Consider the following 24293-nt stretch of genomic DNA (forward strand, 5'->3'; position numbering starts at 1 on the left):
AGAAATTAAGTCCTAGGCTATAATCCGTGTGAAAGAAACTGTGCAAATTACATCTAAATCAGCAAAAAGTGAAATGTATGTATTAATCACAAATGCCCATCAGCACTGAATATTTTGGAGGACTTTTTTTATAATGATCTTTGTTTTAAAAAGAACTCAAATATGATCATCTGCAATGAAATGAACATGATCAGTAGCTTTAGACTGAAGCTCTAAATATTTAACTAAAATATTGTTTTCTTTCCTAAACAAACCGTTCAAATTTTGGAACAGTTCGTGTTTGTTATGTTTGAGTTTTAACAAAATAAGCAAGGTATTTTTGATGTTTCACTTTGAAGCCTTATCTACTCAAGTCAATGGAAGTTTGTTCTGAGGTTTTGAGTAGATTTGGGAGCCAACCTGCTGTGAAGACATCAAGGAACTTTGTTTTAAAGAGGTAAAGCACTGTTGTAGGGTACAGGAGATGCTTATAAGAATGTATCTCAGAAGAGTTATTTTGACCCAACAGGTTTACAATGGCCTCAGACAGAACTCTCCCCGTCTGGTCAAGCTGTGTGGTGAGGTAAACCCAGGCACTGAGGTGAAATCCTCTGGAAACACTATGAGAGTTGTTTTGGTGACAGATATGTCCCATGCAACCAGAGGCTTCAGTGTCTCATACACATCCAATGAAGATTCAGGTAAGTTGTGTGTTTGAATTAAACGTTTCATTTCATAACTAAATTGCTGGTGCATGACAAAAATGAGTGAAACAGCTAACAGATCTCTGATACCTTTTTCTCTCCCTTACCTTTCTGGATGGGTGTATATCATGTCTTTAATTAGTTGGAAGGACTTGGAAAAAATGGGGAATCTCTTGCAGTTATGGACTTCAAATTAAAAGAACAACCTCACAGTCCTTACTCTCACTACTGATTTATTGTTTTGTGTTTAGTCCTGTGTTAGAGATGATCTAAAGTGGCCCTATTCCATGAAGAAATCTAAAAGGCATACTGCTGTGGTCTACTTAAATAATTCAAGTGCTTCCTTATTTCTCATGGGGGTAATTAGTTTCCTGTAGCTTGTGAAAGAGTTCTGCTAACCTACTTTTGCAAGTGTAGCCTCCAGGGAGGTGATTGGCAGACGTTTAGTACTAGGGCCTTAAGTCTTTCAAACTTTCCCCCACATATGCATCCTATTCTAGCATGGGCGTGCTGCTCTTTGAGGGTATATTCCAGAAAAATCTTCTCTTGAATTTTGAATTAGGGAATGGTTGGAAGCTGAGCAGTACTGAGTTGGAACTGTAATGAGATTTTTTCACAAAGTTAGCTAATGCTTGTTGCATTGATGGTGGTGTTGAAATGTGTTCATGCTGTGAGTAACGGTTATTTCTTCACTTCACACACGTTTTTAAAGATTTGCAAATAGCTTCCAAGGTAAGAATCCTCTTATACACAGCATTATGAACAGGGATGGGTGTTCTGTTTGTACAAGAATCACTACTATTTTAAAATAAATTATATTGTTTCTGCAGTTTGTGGTGGAACTCTGATGGGATATACACGTGGGAATTTCTCTTCTCCTGGTTATGATGGTGTTAAGAATTACACAAGTAAACTGAACTGTGAATGGACCATTGAAAATCCCTCCCGCTACAACTCCTCCATATATATCTCTTTCGAGGATTTCCACTTGGAACATCATCAGGACTGCCAGTACGACTATTTAGAGTTACGCATAGGTTGGTATGTTCAGAAGGAGAATGGATTAAGCTTATCAAGATTCTGGTTGTGCAACTATGTTTGTACCAAATCTTGTTCATGTATTCACAGAGACTGACTGTTGTAGGGTCTGTCCATTTGAGAGAGTGTTCATATGCATACCTCCCATTTTGCCTTTTAGCCCAGTAGTGGGATTTCAATACCAGTGCAATGGATATGTGGATCTCATCACTCTTTCAGGACAGAAAATTCAAAAAGAGAGTATAAATCTTTGGATTATAAATTGTTCTGTGGTGTTTGCAATACATACAATATGAATTTCACCTCAGATCCCTTGGAAGAATGCAGTCAGGGAGAAGTCGTTAAAAAAATTATTTTATCCATAGCCCATTCTCTCCTTGCTCTTAAGATATCTCCAGGGACAGCAGAAGTGGATTAAAGAATGCTTTAATTATTCATAGGCTCTTGGCTGCGTACTCCAGTTTTGTAAACTACAAGGTGATTTTCCAAAAGGAAATTAGTATTTCCTGTGATACTTTGTCAGAAAATACAGACTAAAGCATTTAAAAAGAAAAACAGTAACAAAGTTATTGCACTGGTAATATCTCTGCATCTTTGGGTATGTTTAGCTATCCACAATAAAAAGCAACTGGAAATGTCATATGAAAATCACTCAGCTAATGCTAAATGTAGTATGAAAGCTCCAGCTGTCCTCTTCACTGAAAGGATAAATCTGTAAGTCCCAATGAGAGCAGGTTTTAATTTACCAGGAAATTGTTGCCGAAAGGTTGGGGTCTGAGAGCAGGAATCTGTTACATGCTCATATGCATTAATTTGAATGAGATCACTTGGCTGCATTGCATTAGTTTATCATGTGCAGAGCCAGAGCATGCACTGCTGCAAAGTCTAACAATTCCTTCTCACAATGCACTGGAACTGGGAAATAATAAAAAGAAAACTCTGAAAAACGTGTTACAAAATGTTTCTGATCAACTACTCATCAGTTTTTGCTAGCCTTGCTTTATTGTGAACCATAGATCTCCAGGCAATACAAACAAAATAAAGAAATAAATAAGGTCAGTTTTTTTTTTTGCACTAATACATTTTTGTAATCCAAATAGCATTTCTATTTAGCACATTCTATCCATATCCATACTAGTGGATCTTCAGTTTCCCAAAAGCAGTCCCTAATTCTGCTCTGCATGCTGACAAGTAACTTTTAATAAGCCACAAAAAGCAGATGGTGCAGGATATTGGCAAATTCAGGTAGATGCTGTTTGAGTCTCCCAACACAGTAGATATGAATTTCTGGAAAATCCAATTCAGCAGGAAGTCATCCAGCAACTCTAATGAGGCTGAGATGTGTAAAATTATTTTGAGTTATCCATACAACACAATTAGTTATACTGTATGGAGGAAAAAAGAAAAAAAGAACAGAGTTTAGTCTGTGTCATCTTTTATGCTTGGGGTTCAGGGCATTTCCAATGCTGGGCTGTGTCACTGCATGTAGCAGAAGGATGAAGCTACTCAACCTTGGTTATCTGGAATAACCATGCTTGAACTTTGAAGAATGCCCAAAATTTCTCCTTTCTGCTCTCTTGACTTTGCAAGAACAGCCTGCCATTCTGCATGGAGCTAGGAGATGCTATTGAATAGACAGTTTTAAGAGCAACACACTGCTGTTATTAGAAAAGCAGACTTAGGAATAGCATTATCTGGCTGTCCTGAGGAACACTATTACAGTTATTTTCCTTTTCCTAAACATATATCAGTAATAAACAGGAATGGATATTTCTACCACTATGATGGAATAAGAGCTTACAACAGCATGAACAGAACTGGTTCTGTCTCTGTCATGCTTTCCTTTGTGGTTTTGGTGATTTGAGCAAATATGGGTGAGGTTTTTTTGTTTGTTTATTTTTGTTTTTTTTTGCTATATGCAGAACAGTACATGGGAAAGAGATTTGCACCAATAATACAGCAGTGATGGCATGCTCTCCGAGCATATCCTTACACTGTAGAAAATTCAAAATTCCTGTTGACTTTAATGATGGATGCCATGAGTGCATAGGCTCAATAGCCTTCCATGCAATAAGGTCCTTGGGCCATCTCTTCCCTTCATTCTGCCCCAAAACTTCTGTATATCTGTTGTTGAGTTTTCAAGTCTGATGAGCAATACAAAACAAAAGTGTGCAGAGAGAGGAGAGAAGGAGCTCAAAATATTAAAAGAATAATTAATATAGCTTTGAAGAGAACACTGTCAAAGAGATTTAGATTGTGTCAATGAACCATAGCACTCTAAGTATACTTATAAAAAAAAATTAGATTGAACTGTTGTAATATATACTTCGTTTTCTAGTCAAAATAAAATAAAATGCGTGTTTTCCCTATGTTTCTGTACCTGTTTTAGAATTCAGAAACTGTATTTCTTTTCTTTCTTTGCTCAGGGGATGCTGATGGAGATCTAATAGCCAAACTCTGTGGTCAGGCTGCACCATCAGTGCCACTTGTGATAGCTGCACACCAGGTTTGGATACACTTTGTAAGTGATGAAAACACAGAAGATAAAGGATTCTTGGGCCATTACGTATTTGAAGGTAAATGACTATTGCCTTTGCTAAGGAAAATGTTGCCATTCATTTGGTGATACTGAGAATTCATACCACGGGATCAGCTCTCAAAGAGATCCTCAGAAGCTCTGCAATTTCTGCAACTATTTATATCCATCTGAAGCAAACATATGCTAGAAATTAGCTTTCAGATTTATTTTCTGCTTCTTTGATCCCATTCCCCGAACCACATTTGAGTTTTTGCAATGCACTGCAACACTCAGAACAGCTGTCTGCTCTTGGGAATAGGGACATAACAGGTAATACCAGCCAAGTTTGACTCACTACAAATAGGCCTCCAGACTGCTAGCATGGCTGAGTTGTGTACTGCTGCTTGAACCCTTGCACTCATTTTGAAATCGACTTAGAGCCATATCAGTGCAAATTACACCACTTTGCCATTTATGGCCCAGCACAACTATTCTTTCTGTCACAGCTGAATTTAGCCTTGGGGGTTATCTAGACACATAGACAACTTTTTGTTTTGATTATGCTGGCCCGAGAATGGCATCAGTTTGCTTCCTAAGTCTGAGATAAACAAATGGAAGATAAGGCAGAAAAGGCATCTGTAAGTGTTAATTGCCAAAGGTTTTGCAGAGCTATACTCAGAATACGTATGAACTCTCAAGGTCATTCATCTGTTTACTCAGTAATTCAGTGACAAAGGTTTTAAAATTTGGGCTTTCCCAATAAATTATTCACCCATGGATGTGTCATCCAAAATCACCTGCATCAGTCTAATTATATTTTAATACTACTTCAGGGTGAATAATATTCCAGTCATTTGCTTATAGTGTTCAGTGTATTGAAATGTTACTTTCTTTTCTTCAGCCTGTGGTGGTATACAGTCAGATGAAAGGGGATTTATCTCAAGTCCTAACTACCCAGAGCCATATGGCAACCTGAATCACTGCTCCTGGTTATTGGAAGCCCCTGAAGGTGAAACCATCACTGTGAGTAATAATGCCACAACTGTGTGCATGACTGGCAATGTGAAAAAGCACCCTCTGAATTTTGGAGAAGAGCTTTGAGATAATTTGGAAAATCAGAAATGTGGAGGAATGAAAAATTTCCCCCTCTGTTTTATTTAAGGAAGAGTGTGAAACAACTAACTTAGATTGTGCTTTTTGGAAAATAGATTTGTATCTATCTTGACCTCAAAGCCATAACGCTGATTTCCCCTTCAAATCGATGCCTTTCTATCTGTAGGAAAATAACTCCTAGTATTAGATGTGTGTGGATATGCTCACTGTCGTGAGAATAAATGTACTTTTGCAGAAACGTTAGAAGACACTGGAAAGTTAGTTCTGTGTCTTAATAGTTACTTAGAAGATAATATGTTTACTGGTACAAATTATGTCAGTGTTGTACCCTAATATCCTAATAAATATAAATAGCCTCCTGAGGCGCTACCTCATTCAGCCACACTGCTGAGACACCAATTTAAGTGCCCTTAAAGCAGTGCTAGACTTCACTCGCCGAACTATTTGACTGATCCTTTGCAGAACAGCTCAAAATCACATTTGAGGTCTAGGTCAGAAAAAAAAAATCTAAAAACAATTTTGTCAAAATACATTGCAGATTTCATGTGTAATGGCTTTAACTATTTTCCTGTCATGTTTTCTTTGTTTACAATTACAAAGCATTAAAAAAAAATGCAAACTCAGAGTCCTAATTATTTTGTTGCATGATATTTTGATAACTGACTACATGACTCATTTACAGTATCATTTTAGTAGAATGAAAAAGTTTAAATATCCACAAATTTGTTTAAAGCAGAACTAATATTAAATTTCAAAGGACGGAGTAGCCTTCTACTCAGTGAAGGCAGACAAACTTTTTCTATTACATGCCACCAGTTTCAGTTGCTGATAAAGTTCCAAACTTGAAAAATTTAAGCTAGATTTGTATTTGGTCTTTTCTCAGGCAGAGCTCTTTTAGAAATGAATAGGTGTAAACAGTTACAGAAAGAATTTCTATGTATTTGCTAAACCTTTTCATCACAAAGATTCCAGTTCTGGAAGTGGTAGAGGAAAAAACATGCACCTTTTTGCCAGGCAGCCATAGGCGTATCCGAGTATTGCAACATCAACAAATCAGAAATCTACTAGATCAACAACCTATACCTTTAAACTGGAAATCCCTCCTGTGTGCATATCAATCCAAGGACAAATAGTTATCGGGGAGGAGGGAGAAGGCAGCAGTACATGCCTTTCCAGCCTAGTTTATTATGTGATGAGTTCAGACCCATAGGAACCAACCATGCAACTGTTTCTCTCAGATTTAATAGCAACTAGTATTACTTTTAGCAACTGCTAACTGTTTTGATTCAAAGTAATAGGAGAAAAAAAGCCTTATCTTTCTGCTTACATAACTACTTATACACCCATAATCAGAAGCTTTGAGAGCAGGAGAGCAGTTCAGTATTTGTGTATATTTCAGACTGTTCTGAAGGACGATTCAACTTCAAACATATAACTAAATCCAAATATTCCCTGTTTTGAACTTGTATGTTTCTATTTCATTTCAGTCTTCATGATAAGTATCTGCTGTTATAGCAGGAAGAATCCAAGGAAAACTTACAGGAAAGCATGAAGGTGAAGTCTGTCTCAGACTTCTGAGCATACCCCAGAACTGTTGTACTAGAATGGTCACAGGACCTGACTGGAATTGCTCTAACTCTCTACCAGTGCTAGGTTCTGAACTTTGCTTTTGTCTGTTGCAGCTCAATTTTACGGCCTTCCATGTTGAAAATCATTCACTTTGTAAGTGGGACTCTGTTACTATCCTGAATGGTGGCACTCCTGGGTCTCCTGTCATAGGAAGGTACTGTGGAAATAAATCCCCTGGGATCATTCAGTCAGGCTCCAACAAGCTACTGGTTATCTTTAACTCTGACCACTCAATTCAAGGAGGTGGGTTTTTCGCAACATGGACAGCAGAATCTCTAGGTAAGAAAAAAATTACTGTTATTTTTCTTGGTCTAGCACAGCAATACATCATATCTACCCAGCACTTTTCAAGTACAAGATGAAACAGGATTCTTCCTCTTTAATTAAGTTTGTATCACAGAACAAAATAAGTACCTGTCAACATCTCCAGCATTCCTGAGAGAAGCTAGTATTAAAATAGTATTAAGCTCGTGTTTATTAATCTCACACAATAAAAATAAAATCAATTTTGGAAAGATGTACTTTTTAAGCCTCCTACTGGCAATTTCTTGATGCCTGTAAATTGATCTCATGCTCATTATCCTTCCAGCAGTGGTATCTATTGTCAGCAACTGTGAGACATTCATTTCTCAAATGTTATTTGTTTCACAATTTGATTTGGTTTAAGCATTTGAAACTGGAAAGAGATCAGTTTCAAAACAGAAGCAGGCAGAAATTCTTAAAGAGCACTTGTGACTCAGCAGCCTTAAAACTTCTAACTTTAATGGAGATGTTGGTGTGTGTGCAGGACTAAATTGGTACATTTTAAGAAGCTGTCATCCCCCTGTGGAAGCTAACTGTTGAAAATATAATCTCTTTGAATATGAAAAATAATGAAGGTGATTCACCATCTGCACACTGTCCAGGATCAGGTGACTAACTGCAAGTCTAGATATGACAATTGGTGTCAGGGAAGAATTCAGTGCATCTTCCTGCATCAGCACAGAGCACACAATGCTTTCTCCAGCATCACCTCCAGCTGCAATCCTGGCTGCTGCTGATTAGCTTTCCATCAGTTAATGATCTAATGGTCCACACAGGCAGCTAATGTGCCTGAGTTGAATGTTGGTGACTGCCCGATGGTGTGTTTTCTTACATGTACTAATAGTTTGTGCTTGCATGAGTATACACTGTCTAAGCAGGTTTTGACACTTTTTGGTGTTGTCACTGAGATTTCATGCACAAGAAAGGTCAGCCTCCGCTGACACAATAGACACCAGCGCACACACGCAGTGTGCATAGTCAGTATTCTCTCTGTGAAGATTTCTTTTTTCTTTTAGATACCTTCTTTCCCTTCCTCAACTTTCTTCTCCTTTGTTTACCAAGAAACTCTGGGTTTGCATTCTGGATGTATGAGCAAAACATGCCTTCACAGTCCTACCCCAAAACATGCCTTCACAGTCCTACCCCAAACACAATTGCCACAATCTAACACAGAAAAATTAACAATAAAATCTTCCTTTTAAAGCTAATATTATAATTTTAATTGAGGAAAAGTAAGATTCTTGGCAGTGTACCTGCAAGTATGTTTTACATTAACCCAGCTTATTATATATGAGAACATGAGATGCAGCAGAGCCATGATTAGCTATTCCCTTTTATAAACGAATCTGTTAACAATTTTTAAAGGCATGGCTTTTAGCCCCCTCCCTAATCCTACAGAGATACACAGGGCTGCCTGGACTGGAGGAGACGTCACTATTCTGCCCTGGGTGAATGGATACAAACTAAGTAGATTCACATGGGAAACTGGAATATTTGCATGATATGGGATGAGAAAACAAGGGATCAGCATAGATTGAGGGTTTTTTCCCCAGAGTACTTCTCTGAATCGCTGTCAGTCATTATATGCATGCCATGTTGTGCAGGAGGGAGCTTGTGCAATCTTGTGAGAAACTCCTTATTAATTTACTTCTGATATTTACTCTTTACGTAAGCAACATTCGCTTCTCATTGTCAGGGGCACATGGATGGGCCAGAGCAAAAGGATACGAAATGGCAAGGAGAGAGAACTTGTGAAGACAAGAAAGTGAAACATAAGGAGATAGCTTCTTGAGTGAAGTTACCTCCCTGCTGCAGGGCTGGGAGAAAGGAAATTAAGGAAAAGATGAGTTTGGATGGGTACTGGGGCTTCTCCTCTCTCAGCCTTGAAGCCACAGAAGTGAGCAGACATTCAGAGTTTTCAGGCAGCATGAACAGGAAATATTTTAACATTTCTCTCACTTGTTTTTCATTTCTCTAGGGTGTGGTGGGATCATTCATTCAGACAGTGGTATGATCAAATCTCCTCATTGGCCTCAAAACTTTCCCATGAACACCAGATGCACGTGGACCATCATTACACATGAAAGCAAACACCTGGAGATGATCTTCCACAATAACTTCCAGATCCCATATAGTGATGGAAGCTGCCAGAGCAGTTTTGTGAAGGTAAAATGATTTCTCAGCTCGGCAGAGCAGCGTTTTAAGAAGTCACGATTCCAGAATTCTGTTTTACAGTCATGTTGTGGTTAAGATGTCAAGAACAAAAAAAAAAAAAAAAGAAGAAGAGAAAATTTGAAGTGGAATCCTTGTACCAATACAGTCTATTTCCCACAAATTTTGAGAACTGTATATTTCTAATTTCAGCAGCACTTGAGGTCCCAACTTCAGAAGGGTCCCCTCCCCTTGCATACCGCCACAGAAATGGCAAATATGAGAAAAGTACATATGGCTTCAGAACCAGGAAATAATGAGAAAGTTTTGTGAAATGAAAAGACCTTTTGAATTATTCCAGTGAGTTATAAAACAGCAATGTGACACAACACTTCTGCCATTTAAACACTCGTGAGCCATTTAAACTATACTAATCATTATTTTTCTTATTTCAAACTACAAAGATAGCATTCTTATCTTTCATAGGTTGTCAAGAGCCACTTGTTTTCAAAGCAATAGAATAGAGTGGACATGCTTTGAATTTTTCACAGTGTCACTTTTTTTCTCAGGCATTTGGCATATGTTCAGTGTTTTTTGTGCACATTTTCTCTGCAGCAGTACAACTCCCACTTACAATAAAGGTCAAACATAATTGACAACATGTAGGAAGTCTTGAGCAGCTTTACATCTGATCTACATCTAGAAACTTACAAGCTTCACTTGCACTTATTTCTGAAAGCTGGGGGAAAAAAAAATTATTTTTTCATAGCCTGCTCCTCTGACTGATTACTGTAATATAATACATTTTAACTAATATACAAAGCTTAATATTACTTAGTAAAGGTGCTTTAAATTTGCATATCCAAACTGCTCCAAGTAACATGGGAAAAAAATATCAATTGGAGATATTCTCCTAAGAGAAAAACCTGAAATATTTGGTGATTGTTCACCTTGAGTTATATGAGTTATTTGAGTTATATGTCTGGATATGAGGAAGTGCTGAGCAGATGTAAGTTTCTCATGTTCATTCTGAGCTGAGCAGCCAAAAAGGAGGAATCCAAAATCAATAGTGACTGTGCAAAATCTTGGACAGGCCATGGTTTATTTATATTAATCCTTTGAGCATCCATTGCCTCAAACACCTGGCCAGATGAATGAGGTTATTCATATACTTACACATACAGGCTAACCCTTGGCTAACCCTTTCTAGAATGATTTCTTAGAGCAATCACAATTCCATATGACTGTTCTTTATCCACTCAGATTTATTTAAAATATGTTAATTAAAAACTGATTATTTATTTATTTATCTTATGGTTTGTATAAAATACAACTAAACTCAAAAATGCATATGTTATTACAGTAAATCTGTGTTGCTTTTTTTCTTATAGGAGTGTTTGCCAAATAACATCTTGATTCAGGAAATGATTTAAGCACTAAGAAGCTTAAAATATTTATGCCTACGTTTCATTTTATTCATGTGCTGAAATTCAGTGCTTAAAGTGTGAACATCAAGTACATGTTTAAATAATTACTCAATGGAGGTTTCACTTAAATGACTCTTTAAACATGCATACGATTCTTGAATGCATGGTTTGATCAAACTCAAATTAGCTATTGATACAATTAAAGTAAATTTTCAAAAATGAATGTTTTCCTTTATTATAGTTTTGTGAATGATATTAATTTTAATCCTCTCCGTCATTTAATACTAGTCATTGAATAAGTGAATGCAACACAGCAAAAACTAGAAGAATTTTTTATTAGCAAGATAATAAGAATGGATAGTAAGAATCCAAATTTTCCAGATTGACGTTACTAAATTTCCCTTAGGTTTTTGTTGAATTTTATTATGAATAATATAATTTTTGCATTTAATAATTTGTTGTATATACTGATACTCATACTGATAGAGTATATGGAGGTAAGTGATCTGAGGTTGAGGTAGATGATGATGTGCATAAAATATTTTTCTCCAGTTCCCGGGACCTGAACTACATTTGCTGTGCTCTCTGTAAAGGGTTGGAGCAGATGACCTCCAGATGCCCTTCAGAAGTCTCTGGAACCAAAATTTTTCTGAGATTCACTCCTTTTAAGTCTTTTTGTCCCTACTGACTGTAAAATGAACAAGGATGTTTAGCTCCAATCTAGACATCTAAGTTTTAGAGTGAGATGAATCCTACCTTAAGTCTACAGGAAGAACAGCTGTGTATGTAATTCCTGGTAACGGAATTCCATGTAAAGCTACATGGACGGCAAAAACACTGAACTGTTTGTAATCTGGGTTTCTCAGGTATGGCAAGGAAATCATGAAGAAGAAGAAGCTTTGTTAGCTACAGGATGCGGAACTTCAGCTCCTGACCCTGTTATTGCTCCAAACAATATCATAACTACAGTTTTTCAGTCTCGGGATGCTCCTGGGCAAGGTTTCTCTGCATCTTTCATAAGCAGTAAGTGGCATTTAAGCCAGATGGCTGATCTAAACGTCCACTTTGGGTTAGTTTATGTCTGTGTATCAAGGCATATCTCAGTCCAGTGATGTATAGAAGCTTCTATCCAGCTTTTGATCGCAAGAACTCCCTTTCTAAATGCAATAGGAGCACTGTATGCTCCAGTTTTGGGACTCACCAATGGCCATTCTCATAAGCTGCTCTCAGAAAAGATGACTACTGATCTGCACTGGCCTTTGCTTTGTTATATTTGCAATTCACATAGTCGGAGTTCTTGGGTGTGCCTCTCATATTTTTTCCCCAGGGAATGTATTTCGTAGGGGCCAATTTCGCTGGAAGTGTGGAAGTTAGTACTCAGTCACCACCAGTTGTTTGCAGCTTTTCTGTAGGATGCTGCCAAAGGGAACCATTGTCCTTTCACTGGATTCAGATTAGAACAGTGAGAAATTAAGTGCTGGAAGGAAGACACTATTGAAGCATAAATAATTCTGAAATGAAATGGCTTTTCTTTTGCAATATCTGAGCTAATCTTGTCAGTATCAACTAATAGGGAAGTGCAACCTCTTAAAGGAGAAAATCACAAATTTCACAGGCCTGTTTCTAGTCTTATACCAGCAATTTGCTGCACGTTGTTTTGTTTTTTTTTAAGCCTGTAGCTACAGGCTTAATATAAACAGTGATAATAATAATAATAAAACATAATAAAATAAAGATAGAGGCTTAAAAAAAAAGAGGAGCCCCTAGCAGCATTTCAAAACCATTTTGATCAGAGTGAGCTTCATGAAAATGAACAGTTCTGTGTGCTTGAGAAGTTCTGAGCAGCAAACCTGTGTTGCCTGCATGTACTGCAAAACCACCCAGAGCTGGCCCTACTGCAGGCTGGATCCCCCTGTCTGTCAGACATGAAGCATGGATGCAACCACTTGGGCTAACACAGGCAATTTCAGAAAAGGCTACATTGCTAATGTGCCCCAGTAACCATCCCAGCCCCCAGCCAATTCAGCCACACTTGTTTGTACAAAGGGACTATGAAATGTGCAAGTTCTGTGCCCATAAGAACAGCAGTGCTGTGTTATGGTCACTGGACTGAAGGGCTGCAGCCTGGTCTTATCCACAAGCTGCCAAGAAACTATGGGAGACTGTAGGCAGGAAGGCCGTGTTTCCCCAAAGCACTTCTGTATGCTTGTATAAGACCTACTTTTCCTATTATAGTCTATATGATTCCTTGGCTTTTTTATCAGCCTCTTAAGGAGAGATGAGGTCCTTCTATATGTTATTGGTTTTGCTTCTGAAAAACTGAAATGATATTATTACCCAGATTTTAACCATGCCTTATTTATTTCTGTTTGCAGGATGCGGAATAAATTTTACCAGTCCTGCAGGTCGTATTGTCTCTCCTAACTACCCTAGTCAGTATGGCGACAACTTGAACTGCAGTTATATCATAGATCGGGGGCCACAGTCACTGGTAATCCTAGAGTTTGAGACTTTCCACTTGGAAGGTAATTGGTTCTTTGTTATGTATGAATGTACCATGAAGCATAACTTCTTACTTGAAAACATTCAAGTCCTTTATCATGGAAAATGGTTAATGGTTTGATTTCCATTCTGAAAACTATTTACAGACAAATATTTACAGAGAGAGTTTGCATGGGTTCAGTTTTGTGTCAGTGAAGGCATCCAAAAGAATGAAGATAGAGCTCACATGTATATTTTACAACACTGAAGCAGGGGATTTGCCAGATGGTTAGAGTACAAGAGGGATTGTGGCCAATTTGTATGTTTGTTCCTGTCTTTTTTTTTTACCATTCATTTTATGATCTTTTTTATCTTTGGCCAGCTGTTTTGCTTTCCAGTGTTTCTGTCTCCCTAACTGATAAAGTTTATATAAATATACCTGAGTATAATATGAGGATGTAAGAAATCTAAAAGTGGAATTAGGTGAAAGACAGCAGTAACTGAAATGCTATAAAAGTTGTTACTCTATACTTGACCATGAACAGAAGTCCCCCTTGAGATTTTTCAAGTCTGGTACCACTAGTCAAGAAATAATAGGTATAATATCTGGCCTTACTGGTATGAATGGTCAGACTTTCCCAATTTTGACAGGAGCAGGTTTTCATGGGTGGAAATGTCATGAAAATATAGAGTATGTCCAAATTATTCGAATGGCATCACATATTTTGAGGCAATCTTAATCCGATTCCCTTGAAGTCAATTTGACAGAGAAAATCTTGTGTAATTTGTTACTGAACTGAGATGCATACTTTTTCTTCAAATCTCAAAGTTAAGAAATAGATTTATTTAATTTTATTTTTAAGTTTTCACTGGCTTGGACCTAAAAAATATTAAATATACTCTATTTCTTGCTGGGCAATTTGACCTTTTATTGTTGTAAGCTTCCTTAGGCCACATAAAATAGAAGTTTTAAGTCACATGAAAGGAAAGAACCTTGGTTATCAGCTAAAGGACAGCTGGTTATAACAGGAGAAGTATGGCACTTTCCAGTGTCATAATGTGTTTATTAATCTTCTTCAGAATCTTTTAAGCAAAGAGGAACAAAACAAAACAAACATAGGAAAGAGAAATTGCATGAGTTTAAATGGAAAAGAATATTGAAGATGCCATCTTGCAAACTGTCACGCAGAAATGAATCTGTTAAGCATGTGCCTCAGGGTTTTCAGCATGAACTCCCTCAGTTCTTTCACAAAGGCACGACAATGTCTGACAGCATTTGTTAAAACCATTTCCAGTTATTCTTGTGTATGGAATCATTGCACCTGCTGAGATTTTTGCTGAGTGTGGCCTTTAAAATTTTCACTATATTAGCACAGATGTTCTGGATTGGGGTTTTAAAGTTTAGTTGTATTTCCGGTTGTTATAATTTACTACCTATTTGACCTTTGATAAGAAATCAAATTGTTTTCTTTTTTTTTTCTTTTTCATGGTTGTTTAGTAATGAAATGGAGTATCTAAAATAATGCCTGTAAGGCATACATATCTCATTGACTTAACTGGTTGAGATATTGTTTCAGACAATTAGAAGGCAGGAGGTAATTGGCCATAGTGCAGTGACAGATTGAATGACTTCATGGTTTAGTCACAGATTTCTGCTGTAGAGTGGTTATGTTTCCAGTTACAATGAGAGGCCTGTTCTCATTTAAGAATGACTCTAAATGAGGCCACTAACCTACAGCAGTGATACTAAGACAATATTTGGAATCTAATGAATGTGACATGCATGTACTTAAATATTTATTAAATACTAAATATAGCAAGTAATAACTCAAAATAAAAGAGAGCTGGAGAGAACTGCATTTGCTGATTTTTGTATTCAAAATGTAATCTATATTGCCTACTTTTTGGTAGGCAGGAAAAATATATTTTTTTCTGACCTTGATATTTTGAAAATAGACATCTAGTTTAGATTTATCTCCTATAGCGAAGTGCAAAAAATCATGCTTTAAACTCAAGGACAAATATGTTGTACAGGTGAATTGAATTCCCTTCTGAATGACTCTCTTAACCCACTGACTATTCGAGGCAGCCGTACAGAGTAGCTCACACAAGACATGTAAGAAGAAAATCTTCATTGCAGTCTTCTCTATCTGCTTTCACAGTTGTTACTAGGCATTTCAGAAAATAGACATTTTGCAATAGATTATTTTGAAAGAGGATATATATATGAAAAACTTGCAATTGCTTGCTTTTCAAATAGTACTTTGTGCTTAGTATCTGGTTAACATATTGCATTGGAATATATACCTGTGTAATCTTTCTCCTACATCATTAAATAGTATTTGCATTACCACAAATCCCAGATGCTACAGTTGTTAGTCAAGACCTCGTTAAGTTTTGTGGATATTAAACAAAAGGGGGTATATCCTGTCTTAGTGTGAAATGAAGCAGAATTTATGACTATAATCAGAAAGATGGAAAAAATACACTGTTATTAGTGATAAAAAAAAATTAGGGGCGTACATGCAGTCAAGGTTTGTGAGCTAGTATTCCAACAAATAGATTATTTTATGGAGTATACTGACACTGGTCTGAAGTTTTTACTGATAAATTCCTGCTAAATAGAAAGGAGAGAACACAAAGCTATATTTCAAAATGTAAGGACAACTGAATTACTTATCATGTGACCTTTGGAAACCAGCATCTGTCAGTGCTGTGAAGTACCAAGAGATGATAAATAGAGGAGAGGTTGACAACAAAAGGCCTCAAAAGCAAATGAGAGCAGAAATTTAAAGAAAGAAACGTATTCACATCATACCAAGTAATTAATCTTTACAGCAGTATTTGGAAGAAATCTTGTCAAGGCTAGCAAACAAATGCACAGCAACCGTGATTGAAAATTACTATTTCTTGGTAAGAGTTAGAGGTATGCAGAAGGATAGGAACAAGTGTGTCTAAAAGATAATAGCTAGGCAAGTAACTTAAATTTATTTATTTTAATAACTAGACAAGTAACCGAGAGATCCAAATCATTGATATAGACCTAATTAGGGCAGGTAAAATAATGAGGCTGTCCAGAAAGAAGATTTGAGGGAAGACTAGAGGGGAAGAAAGTTCTCCTATTAAATGATTTTGTTCAGAGACAAAAATAAGATCTTAGTCTGAGCAGAAAGAGGCCTGGCAGAGGGAAGTAGACATATGTAGTCATCAGCATAGAAACAGTAGTTACATCTGCCATTGGAAATGTAATTATACAAAGCTAATGTGGAGATGAAGAGAGGACAGTGGGAGAGGAGATGTCTTACTGAATTCTCACAGATGTATTAGAAGAGGGGAATACAGTAATGCCAGAAGGATGAGCAAAGGCTCTTAGCAAGAAGGCTTTTATGAAGAAGAGCAGAGCTGGCTATGTGAAAAGTGTATGTCATCTCAAAGAGGATGTGGGTCTGACATCTGGCTAAGAAAAGATCTCTGGAGACTCATGAAAAAAGTTCCATTGTTGTGCAAGGGACAGAAATTTCTCTAGAAAAGGTCTAAGATAGAATTAGAGTAAATGAACCCCAGAGAAGAATTGCTGATGATGTACTGAATATGTTTAGAGGCTGGAAGTATGACACAAAGAGATAGGACAGAGGTTGAGGATTATTTGCAGAATAAAGCATTGCAGCACGGTGAGAAATTAAGAAAAAAAATGTGAGTAAGCAAATAGAGAAAACAAGAGAGATCAAACAATCATCGACACTACCAGGAGTCATAAATCGTAAGTGATGTTGGCCCGAACAAGAACGATTCAAGTCCAGAAATCAAACCTCTTGCCCTGTGCCTTGTGTGGTATTACCATCTTAGTGTTTTCAGTTCAGAAACTCAAAGCAATCTGTGATGGACACTGTAGACCTTTGCTTTGCTGAAAAAACATTTATCCTTCATTGCTTTCTCCAAAGAGTTTTCAGAAAGAGGTCTGAGTTGCTTTCTCAAAGTTTTCCCATTCTTAGATTGCAGTTGTCTCAATTTCATTTATTCCATTTCTTCGTATTTTAAAATTGTGGTTTTTTATTATTATTATTATATCACATTGTCAAACCTTTTAATAATAGAATGGGATATGAAGAATGTTTTTACTTTGTATTTAATGATGCAATCAGTTGTGTGATGTAGCTAATTGTTTCCATCTTAGTAGCTCTTATCAAATTTGAACTAGTGCCATATTTCACTTCTGGCATAATTATAAAGCACATTAGAATACATCATCTTCATTTGAGAGCAGAAAAGATTTGAAAACTAAATCTCCAGAGAGGATCTAAAATATATCACGCTGCCCTCTTTGTCATTTGTGTGAATCAGAATGATCCCTGATCCCTCCATTCCTGTTTGTCATCCTATTCAATACAAGCCATCCTGATTTCCACAACAGGAAGTAGTGTGTGTTTTGGCTGGACAACCTGCAGGAATCACTCCTCTGCAACAGTAGGCCCAGCATCTCCTGTTAAATTTAGATAATTCCTGATGAATCCTTTGCAATTAAAGTAACTGTCCCATTGCTGCTAATAGATCACAAAATATCACAACTTCAGTAAGCATGTGACACAACAGCTTCTATTATACTTATAAACAATGAAGAAAAAAAGTAATAAAACGCCCCATTGTTGTTTAAACATACTAACTGATGGAGTTTTATTTTCAGTAGATGCTCTGTGCTTCTCCTGAACAGCACTAATCCAGGTCCTTGCATAGCTCATGGCTCCTTGTTTGCTCCCATGATACCCAGCTTCTCCAGATCCCACCATACATCCCATAATCCCTGGGTGCCAGCAGCTCCTCCCCATGCCCATGGCTCCCAACACAGCAGAGAGGTGGTGATCTGACCCTGAGCTCCCAAGGTATGAGTGGCTGGTACTTGGCAGGTCCCTCCCCAAACTCACAGCCCTTACACACAGCTCAGTTGTCTTTTTGGGTGTTCCTGTGGGGCTCTTCCTCAGCCACTGACCTTTATGAAACTTACATTGCTAACATGTTTGAGTTGAATATGAGTGCAAGTGGTGAGGTGGATAGATAGGAAGATGGGGCAAGGAGTTGGACAGGATGGCTCATTCCCCCAGAAAGCTAACTGCAAATGAGAAAATAAAAAAGTAGGGGGAAAGATTCCAGAATACTACCTTCCCCATTTCCATTTTTCTTAGTGCTTCTGAATAGGCAGCTTTTCACTCACCTCAATAATTGTACTTGACCTGATCCCTGAAGTAGATTGCTCCTGAAAGTCTTAATTTCTTTTCCTGACGATTGATCATCTCCAAATCTCCACTGACTGCCACAGTTACAGCTTTCAACTGACAAACTTCCAGATTAAATTTTCTTATTTTTTGGTCTTGTGAAGCAAACTGAAGAATCTGAGTTTGGGTACCCCAAAGTCTGGGGGAATTCAAGAGAGAAAGAAGTCAGAGCTGAAATATGTTAGTATATGGATTATTATTATTATTATTATTATTATTATTATTATTATTATTATTATTACTTATTTCCCCCCAAATTCTCAATCATATAAAATTCCCTACATTGAGTAATTCTACATTGGAGAAGATAAAATGCTGGGTAGTAGGTTGCCTGTACAAAAGGTACATAGTTTTGATCAGCAGAGGAAATCTCTAATTTTATCAGGTCCTCTTATATCCTCCTCGATGGTGTTCACTCAGTTACAAGCTCCCAAGAACTAAAAGGGTTTGAAGCATTGTCCAGATGATGTGATGTGTGCTGGATAAGACCAATCTGATGTTTTATATACATATGAATTCTCTTTGCCTTTTTGTCCTTCAGTTTTTCTGCACCTTAAAAACTGACATTCACTTTTTCAGCAAGCAAATGAGATCTTGGAATGGAAAGTAATAAAAATATAATTTTTATCCTGTGCGAGGTCTTTGTACTTGCAGCTCAATAAATCTCAAGGAAAATATGCTAATACTTTTGTGTTGTATATCCATGTAGCTCCAGCACTCTTGAGCAGAATCTGTCTTTATGATGGAGTAAGCATCTTCAGGGGCACCAGGGTTACCCCACAACCTGTCGTCACGCTCTGTGGAAGTGAGGTCCCTGAGCCTATCAGCGTCTTTGGGCCTATGCTGCTCAACTTCTACACAGACTCACACATTGCAGGCTTTGGGTTCCAGGCAAGGTATAGAACAATTGGTAAGTGCCCATGCCCTGTGCTTAGGTAATGGAACTGTTCAGGCTGGATGATGGTTTAGTGTAGAAAATGCTGTGCCTCACTTTGGAAATACCATAAGTGGATACAGGTTATTCGTGTGGTCCAGGACATACGGGGCTGTTTGTCGTGGACTGATGTTTTATCTCACCGTCTTCCTTTCAAGACACTACTTAAGGCTAAAAACTGAAACACTTTGCTGGATAAAAGTAATGTAGGTTGTTGGCCTTATTGTTTCTGTTTTTTAAGATTATGCTTAAGGAGAAACATCACCAGATATTAAAAGATTCTGTTACATACAGGAGGTTGGTTTTTACTAGAACTACCTTACACAGTGCAGGAGCCAGAAAAGGATTGTTAAATGGAACCAGCTGTATGCCCCAGTTGATGATCCTCTTGCAGTGCCAGCTGTCAATATAAATAAAAGTCAGGATCTAGATATATTTTTCTTATGTAAGAAAAATTTTCACCAAACCTTTTTGTCTTTCACATGTGATCTCCTCCTTTTTTTATTAAAGAGGAAATGTGTATTTGAAAAAGAATTTTTCAACTAGTTTAATATTTAGATCTGTAGGAAAATAAATATCACAAGAGATTAAATTTATTTTCAAAACCAATTGTAATATTTTGTAGGTTTAATTTCTAGAGACGCTAGTTTGATTTTTGAAGGTTATTTCATTTTCTGACTGCATAGAAAAGGATGAGCTCTTAGCTTTGGTATTTCCCCTAATATATTTCTCATGTTTAAAGCCTCAACAAGAAGCATTAAGTTAAATATGTTGTATAAAATGAATGGCCTGATACAGCCAAGGAGGAGAAAATGGCACTGAAAGATGACAGTGTGCAGTTATTCATGAAAAAGACCTTCATAATGCACTCAAGTTAATTGCTGCTATCTGACTTGTGACTTCTGACATTTGAGAAATATGACTGCAGCCTTATAAGCACGTTGCTGTATACAAAGCAGATTCTAGTAATTAACATTCCTCTTCCCTCTAATAGTATTGTTTGCTGGAAAAAAAAAAGAAAAAAAAAGGAAAAGGCTTCCCCCCTCTAGTGTGGAATAATGCTGATTCTTTATCCTTCTGGCTCCTGTCCTTTATCTGCCAGTGCACCAGGATGCCAGGCGACTGTGGTTGAGGAATCGAAGCTCTGCATCCAGCAGTCCTGTAGGGGGCTGCCTTTGTGAAGGTGGTACCCTGGGCAAAGGCACGTCCTTTGGAACATGAAAAACTGTGTGTGTGTGTGGCTTTGGGCTATTTATCAACAGGATGCAGGGAAGCTTTTTTTTTTTCCCCTAAGTTAAGATTATAAAATAAAGGCTGAAACTAACAATGGAGATTAGAATTGGTTTCATAACAGTTTTTGTTCCCTCAAGCACTCAAGCTGGGAACAAACATTAGCCCACATCCTGGTCTCATTAGCATCTGTGGTGTGAACCTCTGAGCAGCCAAGCAGTGCCCTCCGCTCCCAGCTGCAGTTCCATGTGCTCTGTGCACAGCCATCCCTCTTCACTGTGAGCCCCAGCACAGGCAGAGCAGGGACAGTCCCCAGGGTTAGTGACATCTGGAACTATGAGATTTGGGACCCAGCTGGGATTCAGACACTGATTGCTCCTTTCCGCTTCCCCTACAGCTTGTGGTGGCACTTTCAATGGCTCTGTTGGCGTTATCAGCAGTCCGGCCCATTCAGTCCTTGATTATCACAACGACATGAACTGTTCATACTACATCACAGTTGGAAGTGGAAAAGCAGTGGCCCTCAAGTACGTAATCACATTTCAGCTTGTCATTAAGGTGAAAGGATGGTGTCTGATTTCAATTAAAAACGGTAATGATTGACAATTTTTCCTCTGTCTTTCCATTTCTAAAGCAAATGAGATATGTCTACTGAAGTCACCTTTTATCAGAATCTCTCACATCTTTCTCTGTAACTGATAAGCAGAACATCACCAGAATTGTAGCTTCTCACTTTGGCTAACAAGAGGACAAAGAAATTGTAAAAATACAGCTCACTTAGTTAAATTCTGTCAGCCTTTGGGAGTTACAAACCTGCTGTGAATTGATGTAAGAAGAATTCAGTTCTATTAGAAGGCCAATGCCCCCCTTTTAGCCTAAGCAAAGACATCCATCCCAAAAGAGTATACTCCTGAGTGGGTGCTGTCCTGCCTAGAATGAACATAGGGTTGCCACAAATTGTTGACATTAAAAAATTATAAGATAGGTACATTCTTCTGTCAGGTATGTGCTGACAGTGCACTAGGTGGTAATTTCCCAGCTAAGTGGTAGACCCAGGTGGCCTGCACTCAGCCTTCATTTCACGTGCCTCTCACATACTCAAGGAAATTGCAGGGTAAGCAATTTGCAGAAGTGAGAGAGGACACGTTTATACAGGGGAGGTCTGCTTCTTCATAGGAAGCTGAAGTGTGCTTGTATTGTAAGGGACACAGTGGGTGAGGGTCACTATTTATTTGGAGGTATTTTGCCATGCAGTTAATAGTTCTGCTTGTTTTTTTTTTCTGAATAAAAATACCTTTGGTATCTGTTTATGTCTGGCTTTGGCTGTTGCTATTACTTATGCTTTTCCTCAAGCCCTAAAAAGCCCTTAAAATCCTAAGAACAAGGATTAGAAATGAAAATGTCATATCTAATGTTCCAAATGTATTTTATAGATTCAACACCTTCCAGCTTGAAATATCTCCTTCCTGCTACAAAGATTACGTGGCTGTATATGATGGCTCAGATACCCATGCTACTCTCCTTGGGAAATTCTGTGGATCAGAACTGCCTCCAAATATTAAAAGCTCCGGTAACCAATTGTTCCTGGTATTTAGTACGGACTTCTCTGGATCAGACAGAGGATGGAAAGCATCATTCAGGGAGACTTTAGGTAAGGATATTATCAGACTCAGATCCCCAGCAGTCTGCTGGTAAGTGACTTCCTTTGGTGAAGAGCTGTTTATGGTCTCACTCGCTAAACACTGAATGGTACTGGAAGCAGAAAAATGTTTTTGAGCTTGTCAAAATTGAATTAACTAAGCAAGACTAAGATTATAGCAGCCTGCATTCCATCCCTGTTTCTGAACTGATTCCTTTTATACTTTGTTAACCTTTTCCTGCCTCTTCGAAGGCACAAGCATTTCTTGAGTAAGTGAAGGTTTAGCAACACCCAAAGTCTGCAAATCTGGCAATGCCTGACCATTCTCATTTTTCAGTGTTGAAAGGTTGATGGTGCCCCAAGCCTATTCATTATTTCTATTTCCTTGCAGTTCACCTCCTACACTTCTAACAACTAAACTGTTAAGTTCAGTTAAAATTAGGGTTTCCCCCATGCACAGCTATGTTTATCTCAGCTGACTTGGAGGATCAATAGCTGACCCCCTCATGAATGGGGTCATAATGAGAAGGCACTGGATGTTGAATGTTTTGATGGACATGAGACAAAGGCTAGATGCTTACTTGTGTGACCTATTACAGGGTACCTGCTTTAGCAGAGGGGTTGGACTCAGAGGTCCCCTGCGATTCTGTGATTCTGTTATGGCCCTGTGAAAATGCTTAAGCTCAGTGGTCTATTTTTAAGGTCACATTTTAAAAGGCTTTTCTTTTTACCTTCTTAAAATGTGAATTATTTAAGGATGATAAGCAACAAATGATTATTACAAGTAAATTGATGTTGTTTCATCACTTCTAGTTTCTTGTGTAATTAACTCACTGTGTTTGTGATTAGAAAGAAGTAATTGTCTGGTTTAGAAAGCTGGCACTTGGACAGTTCATAATGAAAGGCTTTGTGGTAGGACAAACATAGTCTTCTGCTGAGTCATTGAATCCCCTCCCAACCCCTAGCCAGCGAATTTCTCATTTCATAGAGTCTGAGAAAGTATTTACAGATAAGAAAAATAACTGGATCTACAGTCTTTGCCAAAAAAATATTCCCACAGAACCGCATGGCCATTGCCATGATTAACTCTTCTGTTTCATGACTCGCAGTAGTTGCTTCAATAATCTTTAAGACCAGTCTTACAGACTTTTATTTTCAGTAACATAATGTTTCATGTGTTGTTGTCTTTAAACTATCTGGCATCCATTGTCAGAAATCTTCCAAATCCTGGGCTTGTGCTTCCAGAGTGAAACCATCAGGAACTCCCCAGGCTCATGCTCTTCCTGTTGGCATATAGTCAATTTCTATAGCCACTGAATTTAGATTTATTTGTATAACTTTTCGGAAATTCTACTTAAGCACACAACAGAACACAGTGGACAGTCAACATCATGTCTGATTATTTCCTTAAGCAAGGAGAAGGCTTTTATGAATAAACTTTGACACCTACTAGTCTATTTTTCAGAGGGACATTTTTGCAGGCTCCCAGGTAAAGGGAGGTTGCCAGACCTACTCAGGAGCAATGGATTTGCAAGCTGGAAAAAATGGCCATGTGAAGATGTGGGTTGTGTGACGAAGTGCCTGTAGTGGTGAGATGCTTAATGGTAGGTCTTCTTTCTCCTCTGTGGGAAGCATGCCACACCAACTAAACCACACAGCCCTTAGGAAAGATTCTGACAGTCCCATGCCAGTGTGGGATGGCCAAAAAATAGAAAAGTATGTTACAATAGGAAAAAATGAGTCACAGTCCTACAAACTTTTGCTGTTTGATTTGTCTGGGATATAGATCCAGGAAAACTTGTGACACATCTTTGTACTATGAAATCTGAGATTCTGCTTCAAATGAAAGCAAATAAAACCAAAATAATGAGCACAATATT

At 37.8% G+C, this 24293-nt stretch overlaps 1 protein-coding gene across 1 annotated transcript in view; it reads left to right on the plus strand.

Annotated features, from left to right (window-relative positions):
• The window catches only part of CUBN (cubilin), a 70806-nt gene that overhangs the window by 32694 nt on the left and 13819 nt on the right, over positions 1–24293 (plus strand). Inside the window, exons 21-31 of the mRNA XM_010712704.2 lie at positions 509–680; positions 1514–1720; positions 4148–4297; positions 5141–5262; positions 7035–7260; positions 9263–9450; positions 11729–11885; positions 13238–13387; positions 19320–19520; positions 21172–21301; positions 22208–22425. Of these exons, the coding sequence (XP_010711006.1) occupies positions 509–680; positions 1514–1720; positions 4148–4297; positions 5141–5262; positions 7035–7260; positions 9263–9450; positions 11729–11885; positions 13238–13387; positions 19320–19520; positions 21172–21301; positions 22208–22425 (1921 nt within the window). The remainder of the gene's footprint in view (positions 1–508; positions 681–1513; positions 1721–4147; positions 4298–5140; positions 5263–7034; positions 7261–9262; positions 9451–11728; positions 11886–13237; positions 13388–19319; positions 19521–21171; positions 21302–22207; positions 22426–24293) is intronic.

Source organism: Meleagris gallopavo, chromosome 6 (assembly GCF_000146605.3).
Source record: "Meleagris gallopavo isolate NT-WF06-2002-E0010 breed Aviagen turkey brand Nicholas breeding stock chromosome 6, Turkey_5.1, whole genome shotgun sequence".
Lineage (NCBI taxonomy): Eukaryota > Metazoa > Chordata > Aves > Galliformes > Phasianidae > Meleagris > Meleagris gallopavo.